The 26322-nt window shown below is 40.0% G+C and overlaps 1 protein-coding gene across 2 annotated transcripts; it reads left to right on the forward strand.

Annotated features, from left to right (window-relative positions):
- The first annotated feature begins 1578 nt into the window (after positions 1–1578).
- On the forward strand, positions 1579–13186 carry LOC121385298 (uncharacterized protein C3orf38 homolog). 2 transcript variants are annotated; one of them, XM_041515930.1, is made up of 4 exons: positions 1579–1705; positions 3356–3514; positions 4517–4716; positions 9707–13186. In XM_041515930.1, the coding sequence occupies exons 2-4, from the start codon at positions 3397–3399 to the stop codon at positions 10553–10555; spliced, it is 1167 nt and encodes a 388-aa protein (XP_041371864.1). In that variant the 5' UTR covers positions 1579–1705; positions 3356–3396; the 3' UTR covers positions 10556–13186. The 2 variants fall into 2 exon arrangements, with proteins under 2 accessions (XP_041371864.1, XP_041371855.1); XM_041515921.1 differs by having other exon boundaries at positions 1585–1678.
- Positions 13187–26322: the final 13136 nt, after the last annotated feature.

Below are 26322 nucleotides of genomic sequence, written 5' to 3' on the forward strand. Positions count from 1 at the left end.
GTAGTCACATTGTCTCATGAGCTTAAGTCCAATATTCTACTGATTATGCTATAATTTATAGTATTAATACGGGCGAATTCCAAATTACTATGGCCAACAGGAGAACATTAAACTTACACTGCTATTATTACTTCTACTACTACTTACTACAACTGCTACTTCTACTACTTACTACTACTACTATTTACTACTACTACTACTACTACTACTACTACTACTACCACTGTTACTATTTCCACTCCTACTACTAGCACTACTTCTAGCACTACTACTAGCACAACCACAAACACAACTACTACTACTTACTACTACTACTACTACCACCACCACTACTACTACTACCACAACTACCACTACTACTACTACCACAACTACCACAACTACCACCACTACTACTACCACAACTACCACTACTACCATTCCTACTACTAGCACTACTACTAGCACAGCCACACACACAACTACTACTACTTACTACTACTACTACTACCACCACCACCACTATTACTACTACTATTGCTACTGCTACTGCTACTACCATTCTTGCTACTACTACTACTACCACTCTTGCTACTACTACTACTACTACTACTACTACTACTACTACTACTACCACCACTCTTGCTACTACTACTACTACACCACTACTGTTGCTGCCACTATTATTACTACTACTGCTGCTGCTACTGCTGCTACTACTACTACTACTGCTGCTACTACTGATACTACTACTGATACTACTACTACTACTACTACTACTACTACTACTACTACTACTACTATTACTACTACTGCTTATACTACTATTACTGCTATTTCTGCTACTTCTACTACTTCTACTACTTTTACTACTACTGCTGCTGCAAGCCTGTATGACTCCACTTGAAGACCAAAACGTTTACTTTTTTGGATCCCCACTAGCGTGTGTCCTCCGACCACTCCACGGCCCATGCTGGACCGTTTCACCGTTAGCGGCAGTGTCTTTCTTGTTCAAGGGTCAGAGGTAAAATATGTAATACACCTAAAACAGTAAAAGGTGCTAGGTTAAAAAACATTTCTTTCCGAAAGCTCCTCGAGGATTTCTCGTTTTGTGGATGGAATTACCAACTAACTCCTCCGTCCATGACAGGAAAGGTGGGGGGGGGGGGGGGGGAGAGAGAGAGGAGGGACCGCCTGCACTGGCAGGTGCAAGGGAGCACCAGCAGCCCGATCAAATCGGTAGCAGGCGGGTGGGGGTGGTGGTGGTGCTATGGAAGTTGAATGGAGCAGTTAAATGCCAAAGAGAAAAGGGTACGCAATTTTGATTGAGGGAATTTGGCGCAATTTTGAACGGTCGGTCGAAAGGTAAATGGCCGAACTAATATAGGTTTTGATATTAGTGAATCGAGAGTAGCTCGTTAATTTTAGACCTTTACGGTATATGAGCATGATAAAACGTACACACACACACACACACACACACACACACACACACACACACACATTGACGCAGTTTCTGCGGTGCTCCGTAAACGACAGCGGAGGAATCTACAACCAATCAGTCAACCGATGGTGCTCCACGTTAGGAGGAAAACGCCATGCTACAAACAATGTAAGGGAAGTAAGAGTGGACGTCAAAAAGAAAAGATTAATACAACCATCTAGGCCTATATGGTGTAAAAACGAATGAATCAACCGTGTACGTAAACAAACGACGATCACTACAGTGCGTAAAATCTGTTACACAAACAAACGATGAATCGTTTCTGTCATTAACAGTCGGACGCAGGGCTATTGTTGAGTGTACTTAAACATAGTACTTAGTACTTTCGGTTTCAATCATCGATACATGATTTTTGCAATCACTTGTTGAATTAGTGCAAGGCGCACATTAAGTGAATCTACGTTTCTACGCCTGATTCAGACTGTTGTTGAATCAGTTGCACTTAATCTCGTAGCCCGAGTATTCTGACTGTAAGAATATTTATGTCCAAATGTCCGTCTAGCTCTCTTACAGTCAAGAGTACTCGGGCTATCAATCTCGTAGCACGAGTACACTCCCTTTCGAGAGATGGATGGACATTTGGACAATAACTGAATAAAGTAATATGTCAATTTCTGTGGACACAGCTAAAATCCCACACATTGACACAATGAAATAAAATAGGGCTGTGTCCATTTGTCCAGTGTAGAGTGCAGTACTACTGCGGATACGTTTTTGCCACCCAGATCATGTAGTGCTCAGTAGGTACTGTAATGTATATGAAAACATGTCCAAAAACTCATGGATTCAAAGCTGTACTGGACACACCCAAAAATTGTTATTCACAAGACGCATGAAGACACCCTACTTTATAATCGATAATAATAATTGATCATTTGACTGTTAACACATATTTCACATATTAATCACAACTACATACAATACATGAAGATACCCGACAGCACACCCAACACTTCTTTGGGCAATTTCAGTGATGGGATGTCACGTAGCTCAGTGGTAAAGCACTCGCCTGATGCATGGTCAAACTAGGATTGATCCCAGTCGGTGCACCATGACTTGTATATCAAAGGCTGTGGTATGTGCTATTCTGTCTGTGGGATGGTGCATATAATTTATAAAAGATTTCTTGTAGCAGAACAATATAGTAGGTTTCCTCTCTAAGACTATATGTCATAATTACCAAATGTTTGACATCCAGTAGCTGATGATTAATAAATCAATGTGCTCTAGTGGTGATGTTAAACAAAACAAACTTATACTTTTTTAAGTTCAGCAACTATTTGAATGATGTAATGCCACCTTTTAATAGCGCGAGTACTCTATTGTTCAAGAGCTAGACAGACATTTGAATACTTACAATTTAGTCGTCAAGGTCACAATTACTAAATATAAAAACACGACGTCACCTCTCTGGCACCTTCATTTCTAACCTGATTTTAATGAAACTTCATATATAGGAATAGGATCATCATATCTTGAACAAGTTCACTTTTCGCTTTTCTTCATTGAAGATTAAGGTCACTGTTAATAAATTTGCAAATATGTCACTGCTCTAGCGATTTTCTTGCTTAACTGATTTTCGTGATACTTCAAATATAGGAATAGAATCATGAAATCTTGATCCAATTCGCATTCACCTCTCTGCGTTGAAGATAAAGGTCACTATGTCTAAAATACCAAAAAAAAAATTCCACTTGAGATAGTCACTTCATTTCTCATTGCGATTTTCATGAGTTTTGCAGTGCCTTGTTTGTAAATAATTCAGATTTAAATTTTATCATGTGTGTTTTTACACTCTGATTTTTGTTTTAATTGTGTATAATCTGACAGTTCAATGATAGTTTTATTTATAGTGGCTATTTTTTCCTTCAGATACCATTTTTGTTGCAGTGTAGTATGTCCAACATATTACTATGAATAGTTTAGAGAAGAAAGGGTGTGCGTCGCTATTGAAGATGCTGGATCTTGAAGATCTGAAGTCTCTACAAGAAACTGTGACGAAAAAACAAATCGTAGCAGAAAATGCAAAAGGTAACGATGTGAATAGTCGAATAACTTTAATCATTCTACAAAAAAAACACTGCTAGAACTGAATAGAAAAACCTGTACAATAAATTTTGGATCTTTTAGTTTCAAACGTATGGTAAAGGCTGCATTGATAGTTCTTTTGTAATAATTGTGTTTGAAACTCTGTTCTGATGCATGGAATATATTTCGATGAGGTGAGAACGGATTCTAAGCTATTCGCAAGCAGAGTTTGGAATACACAGTAAATGTTCAAGATAATTGTACACGGTGTATTTTTTATTGAGGTAGAGTTAATTCCCTTTAGTTTTAGACACATTGATTGGATAGTTTCCAAACCTACAACTGTATGAGAAAGAACAATTTAAGAATCTATATGCATGCAGGTCTTTTGTTTTAGCCAGGCCCTCAGATTTATTAATTATAGCCCTGGTATCGATATCATGTCAATACTGATTTTCCGTACCGAGCAAATTTCAAAATACAGGAAGAAAAAAAAGTTATCCGCCATTTAGTAAAGCACCTACAATATATCTGACGCATGCAAAATAGCTGAAAAGAAGAGAAAGATGAGGGCCTTGTGTATGGAATTTAATTTTATTTAGATGAAATTAGTGGGTTAGACTTAACTCGGGCATGCATTTAAAGCCATGTATACCGAAAATACTGCTCGGTATTGTATCAATACCGAATACTGTACCGATACCAAGGTAAATCACCCCCAAAATACTGCTCGGTATTGTATCAATACCGAATACTGTTCTGATACCAAGGTAAATCACCCCCAAAATACTGCTCGGTATTGTATCAATACCGAATACTGTTCTGATACCAAGGTAAATCACCCCCAAAATACTGATACTGAACCTGAAATTTCAATACCGCCCAGGTCTACAGGGAAGTACACCAAGACTGCACCCAAGGAGGAAGTTCAGACAGGTTGGTGATGGTGCAGACATGTTATTTTTGTACTGTTGCATTATTATTTCTGCTTATCTATTTTTTCAGAAGCAATCAAGATAATTATGTTGTACAGCCAGAATTCTGCCGAGTTACTAAGACGTAAGAAGATACGTCGAGATGTTTTGTTCGGGTACCTGGCGAAGAAAGGAGTCGTTGTTCCTGTCTCAGCTGAGAAGCATCAACTCATCTCAAAATGTCTGGAGTTCTGGGGCTCGGATGTTAATCAAAACAGCTCAGTATTGGAGGTGCGGATTATGGAAAATTGACATTGATTAATTAATCTGCTGCCCCCTCCCCTCTATAATGAATGCATGAATGTTTAACAACACCCCAGCACAAAAATACACATCGGCTATTGGGTGTCCCCTACCCTCTATAATGAATGAATGAATGTTTAACGACACACCCCAGCACAAAAATACACATCGGCTATTGGGTGTCCCCTCCCCTCTATAATGAATGAATGAATGTTTAACGACACCCCAGCACAAAAATACACATCGGCTATTGGGTGTCCCCTCCCCTCTATAATGAATGAATGAATGTTTAACGACACCCCAGCACAAAAATACACATCGGCTATTGGGTGTCCCCTCCCCTCTATAATGAATGAATGAATGTTTAACGACACCCCAGCACAAAAATACACATCGGCTATTGGGTGTCCCCTCCCCTCTATAATGAATGAATGAATGTTTAACGACACCCCAGCACAAAAATACACATCGGCTATTGGGTGTCCCCTCCCCTCTATAATGAATGAATGAATGTTTAACGACACCCCAGCACAAAAATACACATCGGCTATTGGGTGTCCCCTCCCCTCTATAATGAATGAATGAATGTTTAACGACACCCCAGCACAAAAATACACATCGGCTATTGGGTGTCCCCTCCCCTCTATAATGAATGAATGAATGTTTAACGACACCCCAGCACAAAAATACACATCGGCTATTGGGTGTCCCCTCCCCTCTATAATGAATGAATGAATGTTTAACGACACCCCAGCACAAAAATACACATCGGCTATTGGGTGTCCCCTCCCCTCTATAATGAATGAATGAATGTTTAACGACACCCCAGCACAAAAATACACATCGGCTATTGGGTGTCCCCTCCCCTCTATAATGAATGAATGAATGTTTAACGACACCCCAGCACAAAAATACACATCGGCTATTGGGTGTCCCCTCCCCTCTATAATGAATGAATGAATGTTTAACGACACCCCAGCACAAAAATACACATCGGCTATTGGGTGTCCCCTCCCCTCTATAATGAATGAATGAATGTTTAACGACACCCCAGCACAAAAATACACATCGGCTATTGGGTGTCCCCTCCCCTCTATAATGAATGAATGAATGTTTAACGACACCCCAGCACAAAAATACACATCGGCTATTGGGTGTCCCCTCCCCTCTATAATGAATGAATGAATGTTTAACGACACCCCAGCACAAAAATACACATCGGCTATTGGGTGTCCCCTCCCCTCTATAATGAATGAATGAATGTTTAACGACACCCCAGCACAAAAATACACATCGGCTATTGGGTGTCCCCTCCCCTCTATAATGAATGAATGAATGTTTAACGACACCCCAGCACAAAAATACACATCGGCTATTGGGTGTCCCCGCCCCTCTATAAAATAATGAATGAATGTTTAACGACACCCCAGCACAAAAATACACATCGGCTATTGGGTGTCCCCTCCCCTCTATAATGAATGAATGAATGTTTAACGACACACCCCAGCACAAAAATACACATCGGCTATTGGGTGTCCCCTCCCCTCTATAATGAAGGAATGAATGAATGTTTAATGACACCCCAGCACAAAAATACACATCGGCTATTGGGTGTCCCCTCCCCTCCATAATGAATGAATGAATGTTTAACGACACACCCCAGCACAAAAATACACATCGGCTATTGGGTGTCCCCTCCCCTCTATAATGAATGAATGAATGTTTAACGACACCCCAGCACAAAAATACACATCGGCTATTGGGTGTCCCCTCCCCTCTATAATGAATGAATGAATGTTTAACGACACCCCAGCACAAAAATACACATCGGCTATTGGGTGTCCTCTCCCCTCTATAATGAATGAATGAATGTTTAACGACACCCCAGCACAAAAGTACACATCGGCTATTGGGTGTCCTTTCCCCTCTATAATGAATGAATGAATGTTTAACGACACCCCAGCACAAAAATATACATCGGCTATTGGGTGTCCCCGCCCCTCTATAAAATAATGAATGAATGTTTAACGACACCCCAGCACAAAAATATACATCGGCTATTGGGTGTCCTCTCCCCTCTATAATGAATGAATGAATGTTTAACGACACCCCAGCACAAAAATACACATCGGCTATTGGGTGTCCCCTCCCCTCTATAATGAAGGAATGAATGAATGTTTAATGACACCCCAGCACAAAAATACACATCAGCTATTGGGTGTCCCCTCCCCTCCATAATGAATGAATGAATGTTTAACGACACACCCCAGCACAAAAATACACATCGGCTATTGGGTGTCCCCTCCCCTCTATAATGAATGAATGAATGTTTAACGACACCCCAGCACAAAAATACACATCGGCTATTGGGTGTCCCCTCCCCTCTATAATGAATGAATGAATGTTTAACGACACCCCAGCACAAAAATACACATCGGCTATTGGGTGTCCTCTCCCCTCTATAATGAATGAATGAATGTTTAACGACACCCCAGCACAAAAATACACATCGGCTATTGGGTGTCCTTTCCCCTCTATAATGAATGAATGAATGTTTAACGACACCCCAGCACAAAAATATACATCGGCTATTGGGTGTCCCCGCCCCTCTATAAAATAATGAATGAATGTTTAACGACACCCCAGCACAAAAATACACATCGGCTATTGGGTGTCCTTTCCCCTCTATAATGAATGAATGAATGTTTAACGACACCCCAGCACAAAAATACACATCGGCTATTGGGTGTCCCCTCCCCTCTGTAATGAATGAATGAATGTTTAACGACACCCCAGCACAAAAATACACATCGGCTATTGGGTGTCCCCTCCCCTCTGTAATGAATGAATGAATGTTTAACGACACCCCAGCACAAAAATACACATCGGCTATTGGGTGTCCCCTCCCCTCTATAATGAATGAATGTTTAACGACACCCCAGCACAAAAATACACATCGGCTATTGGGTGTCCCCTCCCCTCTATAATGAATGAATGAATGTTTAACGACACCCCAGCACAAAAATACACATCGGCTATTGGGTGTCCCCTCCCCTCTATAATGAATGAATGAATGTTTAACGACACCCCAGCACAAAAATACACATCGGCTATTGGGTGTCCCCTCCCCTCTATAATGAATGAATGAATGTTTAACGACACCCCAGCACAAAAATACACATCGGCTATTGGGTGTCCCCTCCCCTCTATAATGAATGAATGAATGTTTAACGACACCCCAGCACAAAAATACACATCGGCTATTGGGTGTCCCCTCCCCTCTATAATGAATGAATGAATGTTTAACGACACCCCAGCACAAAAATACACATCGGCTATTGGGTGTCCCCTCCCCTCTATAATGAATGAATGAATGTTTAACGACACCCCAGCACAAAAATACACATCGGCTATTGGGTGTCCCCTCCCCTCTATAATGAATGAATGAATGTTTAACGACACCCCAGCACAAAAATACACATCGGCTATTGGGTGTCCTCTCCCCTCTATAATGAATGAATGAATGTTTAACGACACCCCTCCCCTCTATAATGAATGAATGAATGTTTAACGACACCCCAGCACAAAAGTACACATCGGCTATTGGGTGTCCTTTCCCCTCTATAATGAATGAATGAATGTTTAACGACACCCCAGCACAAAAATATACATCGGCTATTGGGTGTCCCCGCCCCTCTATAAAATAATGAATGAATGTTTAACGACACCCCAGCACAAAAATATACATCGGCTATTGGGTGTCCTTTCCCCTCTATAATGAATGAATGAATGTTTAACGACACCCCAGCACAAAAATACACATCGGCTATTGGGTGTCCCCTCCCCTCTGTAATGAATGAATGAATGTTTAACGACACCCCAGCACAAAAATACACATCGGCTATTGGGTGTCCCCGCCCCTCTGTAATGAATGAATGAATGTTTAACGACACCCCAGCACAAGAATACACATCGGCTATTGGGTGTCCCCTCCCCTCTATAATGAATGAATGTTTAACGACACCCCATGTTTAACGACACCCCAGCACAAAAATACACATCGGCTATTGGGTGTCCCCTCCCCTCTATAATGAATGAATGAATGTTTAACGACACCCCAGCACAAAAATACACATCGGCTATTGGGTGTCCCCTCCCCTCTATAATGAATGAATGAATGTTTAACGACACCCCAGCACAAAAATACACATCGGCTATTGGGTGTCCCCGCCCCTCTGTAATGAATGAATGAATGTTTAACGACACCCCAGCACAAAAATACACATCGGCTATTGAGTGTCTCCTCCCCTCTATAAAATCAAATATTGCTGGGAATTTGGAAAATTGTGGTTAAAAAAATATATATCCAAATTCATATTTTTTTAGCAAAACAAAATACAATCGGCCTCATTAAAAAAAACCCTAATATTATGCTGAATCAGTTTTGCATCTGCTTTAAGGCTGGTCGGTTTTGGGTTCATTTCCCAGCACCGAGTTAAATCCATGGTGTCCATTTTGAAGTTTGAATTCCAATATATATTTTACATATTAAACAAGTTCAGCTGCGAGAGGCACATCAGTTTGAAATATTTGGAATTCTTACACATTCAATGTTTGAAATCTGTAAGTTCATGCTTTAGTCTCTTCCAGAGTTGATTGCATTGGTGGGGGTGGGGTGTGTGTGTGTGTGTGTGTGTGTGTGTAGAGTTTCAATTTCTTGTATACCCATCATTTTGAAAATAAAACTACTTACCAGGGGCCTAATTCACTAAACTCTCGCAACTTTGCGATCTCGCAGTGCAATGCTAAAAGACTTGCAAAGAGGATGCTATGTTGTCTAGCAGAGTCTAAGAGAGCTTTGTGAATTAGGCCCCAGGCATGCATTAACATTTATGGTGTTTTCACCTTCATATAATAAAGTCTGGAAAAGTTCTTATGAATACTTGGCTAACCAGACTTATGTTTTTTTATTCAATAGTTAAATGACGATGAGCCAACACCAGAAAGTCGATGCAAGACTGAAACCGGCACACGGCATGAGACTGGGTTAAAAAGCTCTCACCAGAGACCGAGACACGAACCTCATCCTGCTGCTGCGACCTTCACCTCATCATCTATAAAGATTGAGCTCACGAGCAACCAACAAACAGGATTAAAACCGTCCCATCAGAATTCAGTACATGGTTTGACCGTCACCTCCACATTGATAAATGGACAGCTTAACACGCACCCACAAACTGAGGTCCAGATCTCTCACCAGAGCATGTTGCATCAACCACAACCTGCTGCTTCTTCACCGACTGTCGCCGGGACAACCACAGACGATGAACGGCAGGCTCTCGGCGAGACCTTTGCTGCGTGGTTCTACAGGATCCTGAACTCTCACAACCCGGCCATGGGGCAGACGGCAGAGGAGTTCGGTCCTGAACATTTCTGGAGTGACGCCACCTTGCAGCTGGTGTGCGTGACGCCCGAGCCGACGTCCGATTCTTACAATGGCAGCGTTCTCGTGTCCCAGAGATTCCTGGCCCTGGTGAAGGAGGAGCTGCTACTGTTTAATCCTAACATCAGCACTGATGGGGTCAGCGTTCTGGCCGACCGCCACGGATTGACATGCGTGGTGGTGTGTGGCACCATACACAGATACAACAACCACTTGGGGGTCTTCCAGCAGCTGTTTGGGTTGGTCAGGGACCCTAGGTTCCACAACAACTGGAAGATAAAGATGACTAAGCTGAGGATACAGAGTGGACAGGTGACGACAATGCCACGACTGCAGGACTGTGATAATTCAGAGTTACTTGCCCTTGGTGATGTTTCCTCTTAATGTAGTTTCACCATGCATATATGAGTGATGAGTTGTGTAAATTGTTTAATATATAAAATAGATGGAGATAATTAATATCATAATGGTAGCTGACATATCTGCAGATTTTATACCTTGTTTTAATGTGGATTATTTAATTTTCTACTTTGAAAAGAATCCAAAGGACAAAACTGATAGTATATTCAATCCATTCTTATTGTTGTTAAGACTATCCGAGGGATGTGTTAATTGTCATTCTGTCATACAGCTGTGTAGGAGTATGTTTGTGAGGACAGCCATACTCCTGTATAACAGGGTTCTTATGCATCCTGGAAATCCTGGAATGTCCTTGAATTTTGTGATTTTAAAATCCAGGCCTGGAAATGTCCTGGAAATTTAGGCTTCAGTACAAGAAAACTGAAACCACATCAGCTTACACTGTACCTAAGCTGGAAACAATAGGACAGGCGCGGCGCATGGGTGGTAGTGCTATTGTTACTAAGATTTTGCAAGGTGTCATACATGCTTGTGCAATTTATAACAAGCCAAGATACCTGATAATAGTAATCAACCTTTTGTTATTAGAGTGCAATGATTAAAGGTACACAATCTGTTGTAATTCATTACCTATTTGTGGAAGTAAAATAATTAATTACATGAAAACAAATGAAACCAATGCATTAATATAAAACAATAATTATATACAAAGGTCCACTAGTCAATATTATTACATTTGAACAAAGAAAGAAACACAATATTTGTTTAAATGGCACTTCATAACATTTTAATCTACAGCTGTTTGTTTAACAAACATCTGAGCACTTTTTGAATTGCAATAGTGTTGTGTGAGCATGTGATTATTTTGACACATGGTGTGAGATTTTAAAAAGGGAAACCTGCTGCCACTCCATAAACAGGACAGGACATACCACATCATTTGATGTACAAATTGTGGGGCATTGGTTGGCCTCAAGTAAGTGCTCTACCACTGCGCTATACATTCAACCATCTGCTGCAGGAATTGCCTGTTTACATGTTTGTTGTGAATGTCGCTGTTATTGTAAGCATGAATCCTGTCAGAATCATGTTTGTCATGAATGTTGCAGTTATTGCAACCATGTCTTCTGTCAGGATCATGTTTGTCATGAATGTCGCTGTTATTGCAACCATATCTTCTGTCAGGATCATGTTTGTCATGAATGTCGCTGTTATTGCAACCATGTCTTCTTGTCAAGATCATGTTTGTTAGGATCTTGTTTGTTGTGAATACAGCTGTTAATATAACCATGCAACCATGTTTTCTTTCAGAATCATGTTGTGAATGCATTTTGTTTTCTTTTACAACCATGTCTTCTTGTCAAGATTATGTTTGTTATTGCAAACATGTCTTTTGTCAGGATCATGTTTGTCATGAATGTCGCTGTTATTGCAACCATGTCTTCTGTCAGGATCATGTTTGTCATGAATGTCGCTGTTATTGCAACCATGTCTTCTGTCAGGATCATGTTTGTCATGAATGTCGCTGTTATTGCAACCATTACTCCTGTCAGAATCATCATGTTGTGAATGCATTTTGTTTTCTTTTACAACCATGTCTTCTTGTCAAGATTATGTTTGTTATTGGAAACATATCTTTTGTCAGGATCTTGTTTGTTGTGAATACAGCTGTTACTATAACCATGACTCCTGTCAGAATCATGTTTGTCATGAATGTCACTGTTATTGCAACCATGTCTTCTTTCGGAATCATGTTGTGAATGCATTTTGTTTTCTTTTACAACCATGTCTTCTTGTCAAGATCATGTTTGTTATTGCAAACATGTCTTTTGTCAGGATCTTGTTTGTCATGAATGTCGCTGTTATTGCAACCATGTCTTCTGTCAGGATCATGTTTGTTATTGCAAACATATCTTTTGTCAGGATCTTGTTTGTTGTGAATACAGCTGTTACTATAACCATGACTCCCGTCAGAATCATGTTTGTCATGAATGTCACTGTTATTGCAACCATGTCTTCTTTCGGAATCATGTTGTGAATGCATTTTGTTTTCTTTTACAACCATGTCTTCTTGTCAAGATCATGTCTGTTATTGCAAACATGTCTTCTGTCAGGATCATGTTTATTGTGAATACAGCTGTTATTGCATCCATGTCTTCTGTCAGGATCATGTTTGTTGTGAATACAACTGTTATTGCAAACATGTCATATGTCAGTATCACGTTAACGAAATCTGTCTGTATTCAAGAAACTGGTGGCTTGTTCAGGAGCTTGACTGAGTGCTTGTGAATAATTTGACTGTTACCATTGTTTTCTATTTTATTACATTCATCTGAATGTAAAACATTTGTTGACCATCCTGAACAGGCTACTGATATCAATAAATATATAACATGCAGGGAACATTTAGTTCACTATCGCATCGCGATTCACTACACATGATTCAGAGATCGCTACACAATTTTAAAATACTAAACAGTACTTGCTAAATCAATTTTTACCTAACTAAAAATATCGCTGATCAAAGATTTTGAAAACAAAAATTTAAATGTTCCCGGACATTGCAGACCTAATCAATATTGTAGTTGATTGAACATTTGTGTATGTATGTGTGTATATATATATATATATATATATATATATATATATATATATATATATCGTTAAAAAGTGTATGTTTTTCTCTACATGACAGGCTTGTTTCGTGAGAGAGTTGAATTATTGCTCTCACTCATCAGATGTAGATTTAATTACACCGTCAACGGAAAGCTGATGACGTAATGGACTCTGTGACGTCGAGGTTACGTCACTATGCAGGTCTATAATAGGTGATGTGTGGTATGCGCACAGAAGGTATTTGCGTCTGTGTCGACATGCTGATACGAGTTCATTCTTGGAGTTTAGTGTGCTGGTTTCAGGTTTATACATTATGAACAGTTTTTCCTTCAGGCAGAGGTTACATCTTTTGCTCGCTGGAGAGTATGATTTTGCTTTGGATAAAATTTTCAACTTAATGGTGTATGGGGTTAATCTATCCTTCAGTGTCCAAATGTACTGACTTAGCGCTGTTGCGTTCTTCTGTGTTGCGTTTTGAAAACTGCTCGTGTGCGCAGTATATCTCGTCTTAAATGTGTTCTCGGTCAAACCAACGTATGTTTCTTGCTTGTTGTTATCGAGTGTATTAACGGTAGCTTGATATATTACTCCTTTCTGCAAGCATTTGCCCTCAAGTGGACATTCAGCTCTTCGTCTACAGTTGCATTCTCTGGGGGGAACTGCGTCTTTGTCTCTGTGTTGTTGAAGTAGAGTTTTGTTATGCGCTGAAATTATTTTCCCAACATTAGGCATGCAGCTATAGCTAATTTTAACGGTGTTTCGATTTATAATTTTGTGGAGAGGGTTGCTTTTGGGAAAGCACTCATCGAGTAATCTGAGGAAACTGGTGACCTACGTTGGTTTTCACGTTGGAGCTATATGGTGGGTTGTACCAGGTGATGTTTCTATTGCGGTTGTTTCTGCGTCTGTTGTTTTCTGCTGTTGGGGTGTATTTGAGGTTATAGTTATATCCGCTCTTGAGTAAGGCTTCCTTATATGGGCGTTTCGCTTCTTCAAAGATGCACTCATTCGAAGATATATCAGAAAGCCTTTTATTTATTGTTTTTGGTATACTGCGGATGATATTTGGAGGGTGGTTGCTCTTGTTGTGGATGTATAAAGGTGTGTTGTTTGGTTTCATATAGGGTTTGACTGAGCTCTTTTCAAGGTCTAGAGTTACGTCTAAGTAATCTACAGATTTTTTGTTGGCGACTATGGTGATCTTGAGTTTATGGTTTGCAAATATTCTGCAAATATCTTTTTTGATTATCTCTATGGTTCTCGGTGACTCATTGAATGCAGCTAGGCCATCGTCGCGATATAGTCCTATATTGTTGCCGTATTTGGCTTGTAGTTCTGAAAGAAGAAAGAGCCCGACTATTTCGCAAATTTCTGCTCCATCGTAACTACCCATAGTTACATCAAACCGTGATTGTTTGCCTCTTTTGCACCATGCCTTGCTGTTGTTAAATAGCAGTGAATTTCTTGCTTGTAATATTATTTCCATCTCATCGCTAGAAATATCATCGAATTTGGATGCGAACTGTAGGGCTTGTTTCACGAGATTTTCTGTTATGGACGGATAAAAATCGCATATGTCGAACATATGAAAGAATAGTTGGATTTATTGGATATTGCTTTAAACCACTTAATCACGTCTGACGTGTTCCTCCACTGGTTTGTTCTGGTTGTGTTCAGAATCTTTCTGTTGATTCTCTCTAAGATTTTTTTTGCTTATTATGCCAATTTCCGGTTTAGATGGGTTTATTAGTCTACAGGTGGGTTTATTGGAGAAGTTTGGTTTGTGGTCTTTTTAACGTAATAAATGCTTCACTTTTTGCTGTTGTATCTATGCGGTCTGCTAGATTTAGTTTTTCTGCAATGTGTTTTGTCTTTAGTGGTTATCTCTTGTTCTGAGTTCTGTGGCGCTGTTTTATATGCTTTGGTTGTGTTGCTATCTAGTAGTCTGTTGTAAGTGGTGGTGTCTAGCTTGTAAAAGTTTGTGGTTTTATCGGCAGGTACGAGTAGTTTCTTGTCATGTTTTATAGTGGTTTATGTCCTTAGCGAGTTTTCGCTGTAGTTGGTTGCTTGATGTGTTGTTAAATTGTAGATTTTTAGCTAGTCTTACCATTTTTTCTTCGAAGTTCTTGAGTTCTGGTATAGAAGGAGGGGATTTGGTGGTGTTAAATCCGTATGTTTCTTTCTGTTGTGTTGCAACTTCGGGATTGAGGAAGAAGAAAGATCTCCATCTTAATCTCCTTAGGAATGACTCGGTCTTTTCTAAGAAGCATTTTCTGTAGTCATCAGGTTTCGCGATCGGTATATTTTTGGTAGAGTATCCAAAGTTTACACATTCCATGGCGGCTTTCAGAGTGCTCAACAATATAAGGAGCTTTGTAATAGTAGTCGTTTTCGAGTTGAAAGACGCTATTTTATAGAGTGCTCAACCGTGTGGGAGCCAGATATATCGTTAAAAAGTGTATGTTTTTCTCTACATGACAGGCTTGTTTCGTGAGAGAGTTGATACCAGAACTCAAGAACTTCGAAGAAAAAATGGTAAGACTAGCTAAAAATCTACAATTTAACAACACATCAAGCAACCAACTACAGCGAAAACTCGCTAAGGACATAAACACTATAAAACATGACAAGAAACTACTCGTACCTGCCGATAAAACCACAAACTTTTACAAGCTAGACACCACCACTTACAACAGACTACTAGATAGCAACACAACCAAAGCATATAAAACAGCGCCACAGAACTCAGAACAAGAGATAACCACTAAAGACAAACACATTGCAGAAAAAACTAAATCTAGCAGACCGCATAGATACAACAGCAAAAAGTGAAGCATTTATTACGTTAAAAGACCACAAACCAAACTTCTCCAATAAACCCACCTGTAGACTAATAAACCCATCTAAACCGGAAATTGGCATAATAAGCAAAAAAATCTTAGAGAGAATCAACAGAAAGATTCTGAACACAACCAGAACAAACCAGTGGAGGAACACGTCAGACGTGATTAAGTGGTTTAAAGCAATATCCAATAAATCCCAACTATTCTTTCATATGTTTCGACATATGCGATTTTTATCCGTCCATAACAGAAAATCTCGTGAAACAAGCCCTACAGTTCGCATCCAAATTCGATGATATTTCTAGCGATGAGATGGAAATAATATTACAAGCAAGAAATTCACTGCTATTTAACAACAGCAAGGCATGGTGCAAAAGAGGCAAACAATCACGGTTTGATGTAACTATGGGTAGTTACGATGGAGCAGAAATTTGCGAAATAGTCGGGCTCTTTCTTCTTTCAGAACTACAAGCCAAATACGGCAACAATATAGGACTATATCGCGACGATGGCCTAGCTGCATTCAATGAGTCACCGAGAACCATAGAGATAATCAAAAAAAGATATTTGCAGAATATTTGCAAACCATAAACTCAAGATCACCATAGTCGCCAACAAAAAATCTGTAGATTACTTAGACGTAACTCTAGACCTTGAAAAGAGCTCAGTCAAACCCTATATGAAACCAAACAACACACCTTTATACATCCACAACAAGAGCAACCACCCTCCAAATATCATCCGCAGTATACCAAAAACAATAAATAAAAGGCTTTCTGATATATCTTCGAATGAGTGCATCTTTGAAGAAGCGAAACGCCCATATAAGGAAGCCTTACTCAAGAGCGGATATAACTATAACCTCAAATACACCCCAACAGCAGAAAAACAACAGACGCAGAAACAACCGCAATAGAAACATCACCTGGTACAACCCACCATATAGCTCCAACGTGAAAACCAACGTAGGTCACCAGTTCCTCAGATTACTCGATGAGTGCTTTCCCAAAAGCAACCCTCTCCACAAAATTATAAATCGAAACACCCGTTAAAATTAGCTATAGCTGCATGCCTAATGTTGGGAAAATAATTTCAGCGCATAACAAAACTCTACTTCAACAACACAGAGACAAAGACGCAGTTCCCCCCAGAGAATGCAACTGTAGACGAAGAGCTGAATGTCCACTTGAGGGCAAATGCTTGCAGAAAGGAGTAATATATCAAGCTACCGTTAATACACTCGATAACAACAAGCAAGAAACATACGTTGGTTTGACCGAGAACACATTTAAGACGAGATATACTGCGCACACGAGCAGTTTTCAAAACGCAACACAGAAGAACGCAACAGCGCTAAGTCAGTACATTTGGACACTGAAGGATAGATTCACCCCATACACCATTAAGTGGAAAATTTTATCCAAAGCAAAATCATACTCTCCAGCGAGCAAAAGATGTAACCTCTGCCTGAAGGAAAAACTGTTCATAATGTATAAACCTGAAACCAGCACACTAAACTCCAAGAATGAACTCGTATCAGCATGTCGACACAGACGCAAATACCTTCTGTGCGCATACCACACATCACCTATTATAGACCTGCATAGTGACGTAACCTCGACGTCACAGAGTCCATTACGTCATCAGCTTTCCGTTGACGGTGTAATTAAATCTACATCTGATGAGTGAGAGCAATAATTCAACTCTCTCACGAAACAAGCCTGTCATGTAGAGAAAAACATACACTTTTTAACGATATATCTGGCTCCCACACGGTTGAGCACTCTATAAAATAGCGTCTTTCAACTCGAAAACGACTACTATATATATATATATATATATATATATATATATATATATATTGTTCCTTTTAAAAGAAACTCCTGTGTATGATTTATATGATTGTAGAACTACACTGGCACAGAGTGAAGGTCACTGCCTTGCTTGACGTACTAACCAACCGGCAAGTGCTTTGCTTTACTACTTGAAATAAAAGTGTACTGTATATCTAACGATTTCTTGTCATTTTAAACATATAAAACTGAATTCCTTCCTACTGTTAAGATGTCAGCATTCAAAGTGATAGACTATCGTCTTGACAATACAGTGAAATATGGATGTCCTTGTATGTGTTAATTGCTTATTCAAAAAAGTAAAAAAAAAATTCTAACAATCTGACATAAATTCTGATTCTGCCCCTGACATATTTATTGAGTAGCATCCATACAACATTTGTAATAGACATTTATAAATTAGTGTACAGTAAAGTACACTTACAACGAACATGCTGAGAACGAACTACTGCATCGTAAAGTCCCGTTGTGTGTCCCTATACATTAAGGACCAGCTTATTGAAATGTGTACAACGAACTACTGCTATAACGAACTAACTTGCATATTCCCTTCCGGTTCGTTATAAGAGTACTGTATTTATAAATGTTTATGAATCATACTTATGTAAGTTCGGGGTTGGGTTTTTTCTGAAACGAGAAAATGTAAATATTATTCTCTATTGACATTTAACTTTATTTGGCTTATATTCAGGATGCGTCCCTGAAATGTTCACCAATCAGGACCCCTATAATATGTGTAATGAATATATAACTTAATTAAGCACCCCTCGGGTTTTTTTACCATGACTAAAATGTTTTTGTTCGAAACCAGTCCGAAATAATATAGAACAATTAATGCTATCTGAAAGATGAATCTATTGGCTACCAAAAACAATTGATGATGGCAATGTTCAGTGGCGTAGCGAGGGGGTGGGGTGGTGGTGGTGGTGTGTGTGTGGGGAGGGGGGTTACGGCATCCATGCCCCCCAAACAAACGTTTTTTGTTGCTGTATTAATATTTATAAAATCACATATACATACATACATGCATGCATAGTGTGGGTTGGCCCCTCCAATACTGGTTGCCGCCCAATATAAAATTCTGACTACGCCAGTGGCAATGTTTAATATTTTAATTACGTTAATAACAGATTTGACAGTACTGTTTTTGAGAAAAAATGGGAACCACAATAACTATGGATCTGCGAAATTCTACGGTCAGGTATAATTGACTATTTCTGTCAGAAAACGTTCATTGTAAACGCTTGACAACCCCAGTCTAGAATGTTAGCAACGAGTGATACCGCCACGTGCCCGGATGACAGCCTCTACCCTCCTTATTCGTCCATCGAGTCGTCTAATACGACCAAGAGGTAGCCCGCGTACTTTGCGGGTTCGTGGGGGGGGGGGGGGGGGGTCTTGCTTAGTCGGTAGAGCGCTCTTCTGAGGTGCTTTGGTCGCAGGATCGAACTTGCTCGGTGGACCAATTCTTTGATTGTTTTTTTCCCGTCCGAACCAGTGTCCCACTATCAGAAGGCCGTCATTTGTACTGTCCTGTCTGTGGGAAAGTGCATATAAAAGATCCCTTACTACTAATGGTACAACGTAGTGGGTTTCCTCTGATGACTACCGTACGTGTAAAAATGTTTGGACATCTAATAGCCGATGATTAATAATACTACGCAAGCACCTCAGGCGAGCGCTCTATCAAATAATTTATTCAAATTTACGTACTGCCGGTTTTCCCAATCTCTTGGGCGGGGCATAGCCCAGTGGTAGAGCGCTCGCTTGATGCGCGGTCGGTTTGGGATCGATCCTCGTCGGTGGGCCCATTGGGCTATTTCTCGTTCCAGCCAGTGCACCACGACTGGTATATCAAAGGCCGTGGTATTTGCTATCCTGTCTGTGGGATAATGCATATAAAAGATCCCTTGCTACTAGAGGGTTTCCTCTAAGAGTATATGTAAAAATTAACAAATGTTTGACATTCAAAAGCCGATGATTAATCAATCGATGTACTCTAGTGGTGTCGTTAAACGAAACAAACTTTAACTTTATTACAAAATGTCAAGACTGTCGGCAAGGCAAAGCGATTTCGTCAAATGAATAGTCTATATATAGCGAGTACGAATTATTCAGGGACATTGAACAAGATCGGGTATGAGGCGTCCTGTAACCCAGGTTAGTCTTTGTTTTGTGTATCAGACACCTCAAGCTACAGATAACAATATGCACTGTACAGTATAAATCCACTCTGTATGATCAACACATAATGTGAGTCATTTTCAACTATACAATTCGATAATGAAACGGGCGATTCAATACCGTCTTAAGAGAAGGCAGTTCTTGACATTGTAAAAATAGAAATGCGTTGTATAGCCACGCAGCAGCTCAAGTCGAATGTCGCTTGAAACGTCGTGGTGTTTTGACATCAAATAATCTGTAAGTAAATAAGTTTATATTATTTTAAAATATAAATTATGCTGCTTATTAAATTCCACCTTTTGTGTGTGTGTGTGTGTGTGTGTGTATAGGCATATATATATATATATATATATATATATATATATATATATATATATATATATATATATATATATATATATATATATATGTGTGTGTGCGTGTGTGTGTCTGTGTTTGTGTGCGTATGTACAAACCGATGGCGAGTGAATATTATAAATTATTGAATTTAAAAAAGAAAGAAAGAGAAACCAATAGACTAACAACGACAACAAAGAAAGAAGAAAAACAAATCTCCAACCCAACTAAACGAACACCAGTATTCGTTGCATAAATGAAAAGAGATTTGGCAGGAAGCAAAGAAATGTTTTATTTAACGACGCACTCAACATATTTTATTTACCGTTATATGGCGTCGGATATTGAGAAAGGAAACCCGCTGTCGCCACTTCATGGGCTACTCTTTTCGATTAGCGTCAAGGGATCTTTTATATACACCATCCCACAGACAGGATAATACATACCATGACCTTTTATTACACCAGTTGTGGAGCACTGGCAGGAACGAGAAATGGGTCCACCGACGGGGATCGATCTCAGACCAACCGTGCATCAAGCGAGCGCTTTACCACTGGGCTATACCCCGCCCAAGAGATTGGGAAAACCGGCAGTACGTAAATTTGAATAAATTATTTGATAGAGCGCTCGCCTGAGGTGCTTGCGTAGTAGGATCCAGTTACCTCTGTGGACCCATTCTGTGATTAGGTTTTTCCCCGTCCCCACCAATGCACCACGACTTGTATATCAAAGAACATGGTATGTGCTGTCCTGTTTGCAGGAAAGTGCATTGCTACTAATGGGAATAAAAAACCCTGTAGCGCGTTTACTCTAAGACTACGAGTCACAAGTTCCCGATTGTTCGACATCCAATAGCCGATGATTTTTAAATCAATGCGCTCTAGTGGTGTCGTTAAACAAAACAATGTTTTAACTTTAGTACTGTTCAGAGGACTCGCCTTTGTAACACGATGCGTGAATTGATGTCATGACTGTTCTGGGTCAACGTTGACATATATATGATATGCTACACACGTCAAGGGCACTATATCAAAGTTACAAGTGCCACGATATCGCCGTTTCGAAATTTATTTGTAATAAAGTAAAGTGACCGTCCTGAGTTTTCTATTGTTGTTAGGATATTGCCGACTAACAGACTTTTTAAAGACCATGATTACATATTAAATATATTTTTCTACATAAAATGTTACAAGGTGTATCGTAAAAGTGTTTCTCGTTGTCCTACGGGGCGGGACATAGCCCCGTGGTAAAGCGCTCGCTCGATGCGCTGTCGGTCTGGGATCGATCCCCGTCGGTGGGCCCATTGGGCTATTTCTCGTTCCAGCCCATGCACCACAACTGGTATATCAATGGCCGTGGTATGTACTACCCTGTCTGTGGGATGGTGCATATAAAAGAACCCTTACTGCTAATCGAAAAGAGTAGCCCATGAAGTGGCGACAGCGGGTTTCCTCTCTCTATATCTGTGTGGTCCTTAACCATATATCTGACGCCATATAACCGTAAATAAAATGTGTTGAGTGCATCGTTAAATAAAATATTTCTTTCTTTAATTGTCCTAGTGTTTGTTCTAGGTTAAACTTCATTCAGTGGTAAAGCGTTCGCGGGATGCGCGGTCGGTGTAGGATCGATCACCGTTGGTGAGCTCATTGGGCTATTTGTCGTTCTCGCCAGTGCACGACAACTGGTATATCAAAGGGCGTGGTGTGTGCTATCCTGTCTGTGTGATACTGCATAATATTATAAGAGATTCTTTGCTATTAATGTAGCGGGTTTCCTCTCTAACACAATATGTCAAAATTACCAAATGGTTGACATCCAATTGTCGATGATTAATTAAATCAATGTGCTCTAGTGGTGTCGTTAAAAACCACCTTTTATCTTTTTTTCTAAACACGAATTGCTATTTATTATATAATTTTAGTCAATACAAAATGTTATTAGTAGGAAACATTTTACACAGATCTACCCTACATTGCTTCGTTAAATTCGCTCTGGATGGAAACTGGTACCGGGATGCGAACCCAGCACCTACCAGTCCGAAGACGCCACTTCACCACCGAAACCGGTGCTTGTTATCAATCACCCACTGCAAAGTGCAATCTGATGACGCAAAGTGTGGGTCTAGACCGCCGAATTGTTTACTCTTCACAACAAACAGTCTACATAGAATACTACATGAGTGGCCGTTAGATACCATTTATCTTACGAGTTGTTTGAAAACGTATCTAACGAGCGAAAGCGAGTTGGATACGTTTTTAAACGAGTTGCAAAATATATGGTATCTAAGGGACACGAATGTTTTGTATTCTATTTTTTTTACATATCCTGAAAAAAATATTTAAAAATAAATTTAAAGCCGCACACCCTAGTTCCATCCAGCGAAAATAAATTATAATTTGGTTAATCTACAAACCTGTAACACACTTAGATCACGTTTTTATCAAATGAAGTGAAAAAGCAGGTTTTATATCGATAAATACCATGGGAATCCCCATGTCCCAATTGCTTGAAATAATTTTGAAAGTTTGTATTCTGATGTCACCGGTAGATGTCGCTCGAAGCACAACAATGCCTACGTCACGACAAATTTCACAGACTTGGGGTGCGTTCGTTTCACCTCTCCTGGACATGTTCCAACTGTTCTGTCCTGGTTGTATCCCTCTCCAGATATCGTAAGACGTAGCAAAATTATTGGTTTTAAGGGTTTGTAACGTTTTGTATTGAGACACTTACTTGTCTGAACTTTATTGTTACTGAAAATGTTAACGAACTGTGAAGAAAAATCTCACAAATCGGATGTTGATTCGTGCACGAGAAAACAAACCGAACCAAAATGATAACGGTCACATGATATACCAACGTCTGTGACATTGAAATGGAAATATCCCCTCTAAAAATAGATTGGACCTCGCTTGCTTAACGGTTTTTTCTCGACAACACGTCTTGTGAAAAAATGCAAAAAAATGCATTTCGTGGTTTTACAAACATCAAGATTACCAAAAAGCACTTCAGGTGAATGGAAATGTGTATTCTAAATAATAAAATGTAAGTAAAGTGCAATTTTATTTGTGAAAAATGGGGTTTAATAGCGAAAAACAACGCCGTAATGGTTAACAAATAAACGTAACTAGGGTGTGTCCCGTTAAATGGTTTTTTCCAACGAAAACCTATTTACGGCCCTAGCGCTTATAGTTAACTTGAGCGTCACAGACAAGCCACTTTCAGGTTAGGGGGCATACTTTTAGTACGTACGCATTTTTTTTTTGGGGGGGGGTGTGGGGGTTGAAAATGTAAGAGCCATTTTGCGTACGGCGGGGTGGGGGGGGGGTGGTTATTAGGGTAAAATTAAAAAATATATATATATAGTTAATTTGATTATTTACTGACGTTCTAGATCGTCGGCGCCTGTTTTGTTCGCTATACTAACCCTTTGCGTCATTCCACTGCATGACCTTTGTGTCATTTGACGCACGCATGCATGGCCAAGAAAATGGCCTCCGGTGGTGATAATTATGACAAATATTCCCAACTTTTGAAATGTATTAAATGTGTAAACCCAACCAAGTCGTGACGCACCAGAGGGACAAGACCTACCGCCAAGTCATACTTCCGGCCAAGTTGGACAACAAGAACATCCACAAGATGATCCGGGCGGTCTGTGGCCCCGACTACGGTGCTGTAGTGCGTACTTTGCTACGACGCCAACATCTCCTGCCTCTACTCCGGGAATCTTCAGGCTCGCCAAAGTAGACGCCAACCTCCTTTTTCTTTTTTTGGGCTTAGTTGGACTTTAAAAAATTTCGGCCGCGGCTCAAAATTCTTATGTTTATTTTTTTATAAATAGTCCAACGCACTTTACTTGGGTGCCCGATCAATTGCTCAAATCACCTTAAAACCTTTTAGGCCGAGCAGTCAAAAACGTTTGGTTTTAAATTCTTAGTCCGGACATGTGTAGAAGTGTAGAATGTCGTTAGGATTTTAGGACTTAGGTCTTTGACCGACCACTAAATTTTTTATTCCAAATTCCGCCCACCTCAAACGTACCCCTCCCCCCTCCTGGCCCGGACTTAGTCACTGGCGAAAGTCAGAGATTAAGCCCGTGACAGGCGTGCGTGAAACCTTCGTGGTATATACGCACGTGTAAAACTTTTACTCAAACCCAACCAAGAAGGCGGGCGAGGTTCAGGAACTTGCCGCGGCCGAATGGAAGTTGCTGAAGGATGACGATTCGGCCTGTACGGTTGTACGGTTGAAACAATGGATGAAGGGCCGGATGCCTATGAGGCCATTCATGATGATCCTGAACACCTCAACGGCGACACAGTCTTAATTGAGGAAGCAGAGCCTGTATTTGCACCGCCGATCTACAGAAATATTTTTGAGGCCCTTGGTGTACCTTGGGAGGCATTGGATGAATAACACTACAAATTTTCTCATTGATCTAGGCAGTCCTATTGTTTATCAATATTTTGTTGTCATGTGCCCCAAAAAGTTGTACCTACTGGTACTAAGTTCCGACTTTTAGGTTTATAGTTCCGAGTTAGTTCCAGTTTTATAGTTTTGTGATTAAATCATTAAACATGATTTGAATTTTTTTGTAATTAAAACAGAGCAGACGTTCCGGTTTATAATACATTTAGAAACATTTTATTCGTCGTCAAACGTTGTTTAATACATTTGTACAATGAGCAGTATTCATTAATTATAGTATACCATGATGACATCGACGGTGGCATTGTCTACATTTACTGGTACTGACTGACGATCTTTTGCGTATGTACGCAAGGGGGGGGGGGGGGGGGGATATGGGCACTGGCGTACGCATGCGTACGGGGGGGGGGGGGGGGGGGGGGAATCGGAAAATTGTGCGTACGTACTAAATGGATGACCCCTTATCTTGTACGTCACGGAGTGATCGATTCGACCGGGGTTTTTTCCATTGGATGGTATGGCATTGGTGGCCTGGCCATCACCTACGAGCACTTTTGTTTTATTTATATTTTGGTATGAAAAAAATAGACATACACACAAAAAAACCCCACCAATTCCCCAAACAAAACAATCCTTCAACCCCCCTCCCCCCCCCCTTCCCTAAAATGGGGGCGGGGGCAATTTATAATATAATACACAAGGCCATTTTAACAGGTTCTGGTCGCTTCTTCTCTTTTGATATGCACTGCCGTCACTTCTTTGTACTTTCCCGATGCCGCACTTCGCAAGCATGAATTCCATAAATACAACTTCATTGGACGTCGTCATCTTTGTCTCTTAACATAAATAAAAGTGGTTATATACATAGCGACGATCACTACCACCATACTACTACTACTACTACCACCACTACCACTACAACTACCACCACTACTACTACTACTACCAGTGGCGGATCCAGGAAATCCATGGGGGGGGGGGGGGATTGACATGACGTGGAATGCCAAGGGAACTTTGGGGGATGTTTGGAGGGGATCGGGGTAAAAAAATTAAAATTAATATATAATAAAATTATAACTATCGCTAAATTTAGGGGGCGGGCCCCTGCCCCTCCCCCCACCTTAGATCCGCCTCTGACTACTAATACTAATACTACTACTAATAATAATAATATTAATAACTTTCTTAAAGGAAGAACTTTACACAATTAGTATAAAGCTGCATTCTTGGGTACATTTTTATTATTTAATAATTTGGTAGGCCCCCTATAACATGCTTTTCTAAGTCACACAAAACATTTTTTTTTTTTTTTTACACTGAGAAGCGGGATACCATTTCATTTGCTTGTTTTAAAAATATATATTAAAAAAACCCACCATGGATGGCAACATCTTTACAAAGGCCACTTACGATAAACATTGATAAACAAAAGAGTTTATTAAAACTGTAGGTGTGTTTTTATTTTGCATTAGTATATGATGCTTTAATATCGTCAAGACTGCAGCTTTATTTCGTCAATCTTTAT

Source organism: Gigantopelta aegis, chromosome 2 (genome assembly GCF_016097555.1).
Source record: "Gigantopelta aegis isolate Gae_Host chromosome 2, Gae_host_genome, whole genome shotgun sequence".
Classification (NCBI taxonomy): domain Eukaryota; kingdom Metazoa; phylum Mollusca; class Gastropoda; order Neomphalida; family Peltospiridae; genus Gigantopelta; species Gigantopelta aegis.

Bases quoted from the DNA above. Each gene is read 5' to 3' on its own strand.
- LOC121385298 (XM_041515930.1), top strand. From the start codon at position 3,397: ATGAATAGTTTAGAGAAGAAAGGGTGTGCGTCGCTATTGAAGATGCTG. The intron at 3,515-4,516 runs GTAACGATGTGA...CTATTTTTTCAG, and splicing joins CGTAGCAGAAAATGCAAAAG to AAGCAATCAAGATAATTATG. The intron at 4,717-9,706 runs GTGCGGATTATG...TTTATTCAATAG, and splicing joins AAAACAGCTCAGTATTGGAG to TTAAATGACGATGAGCCAAC.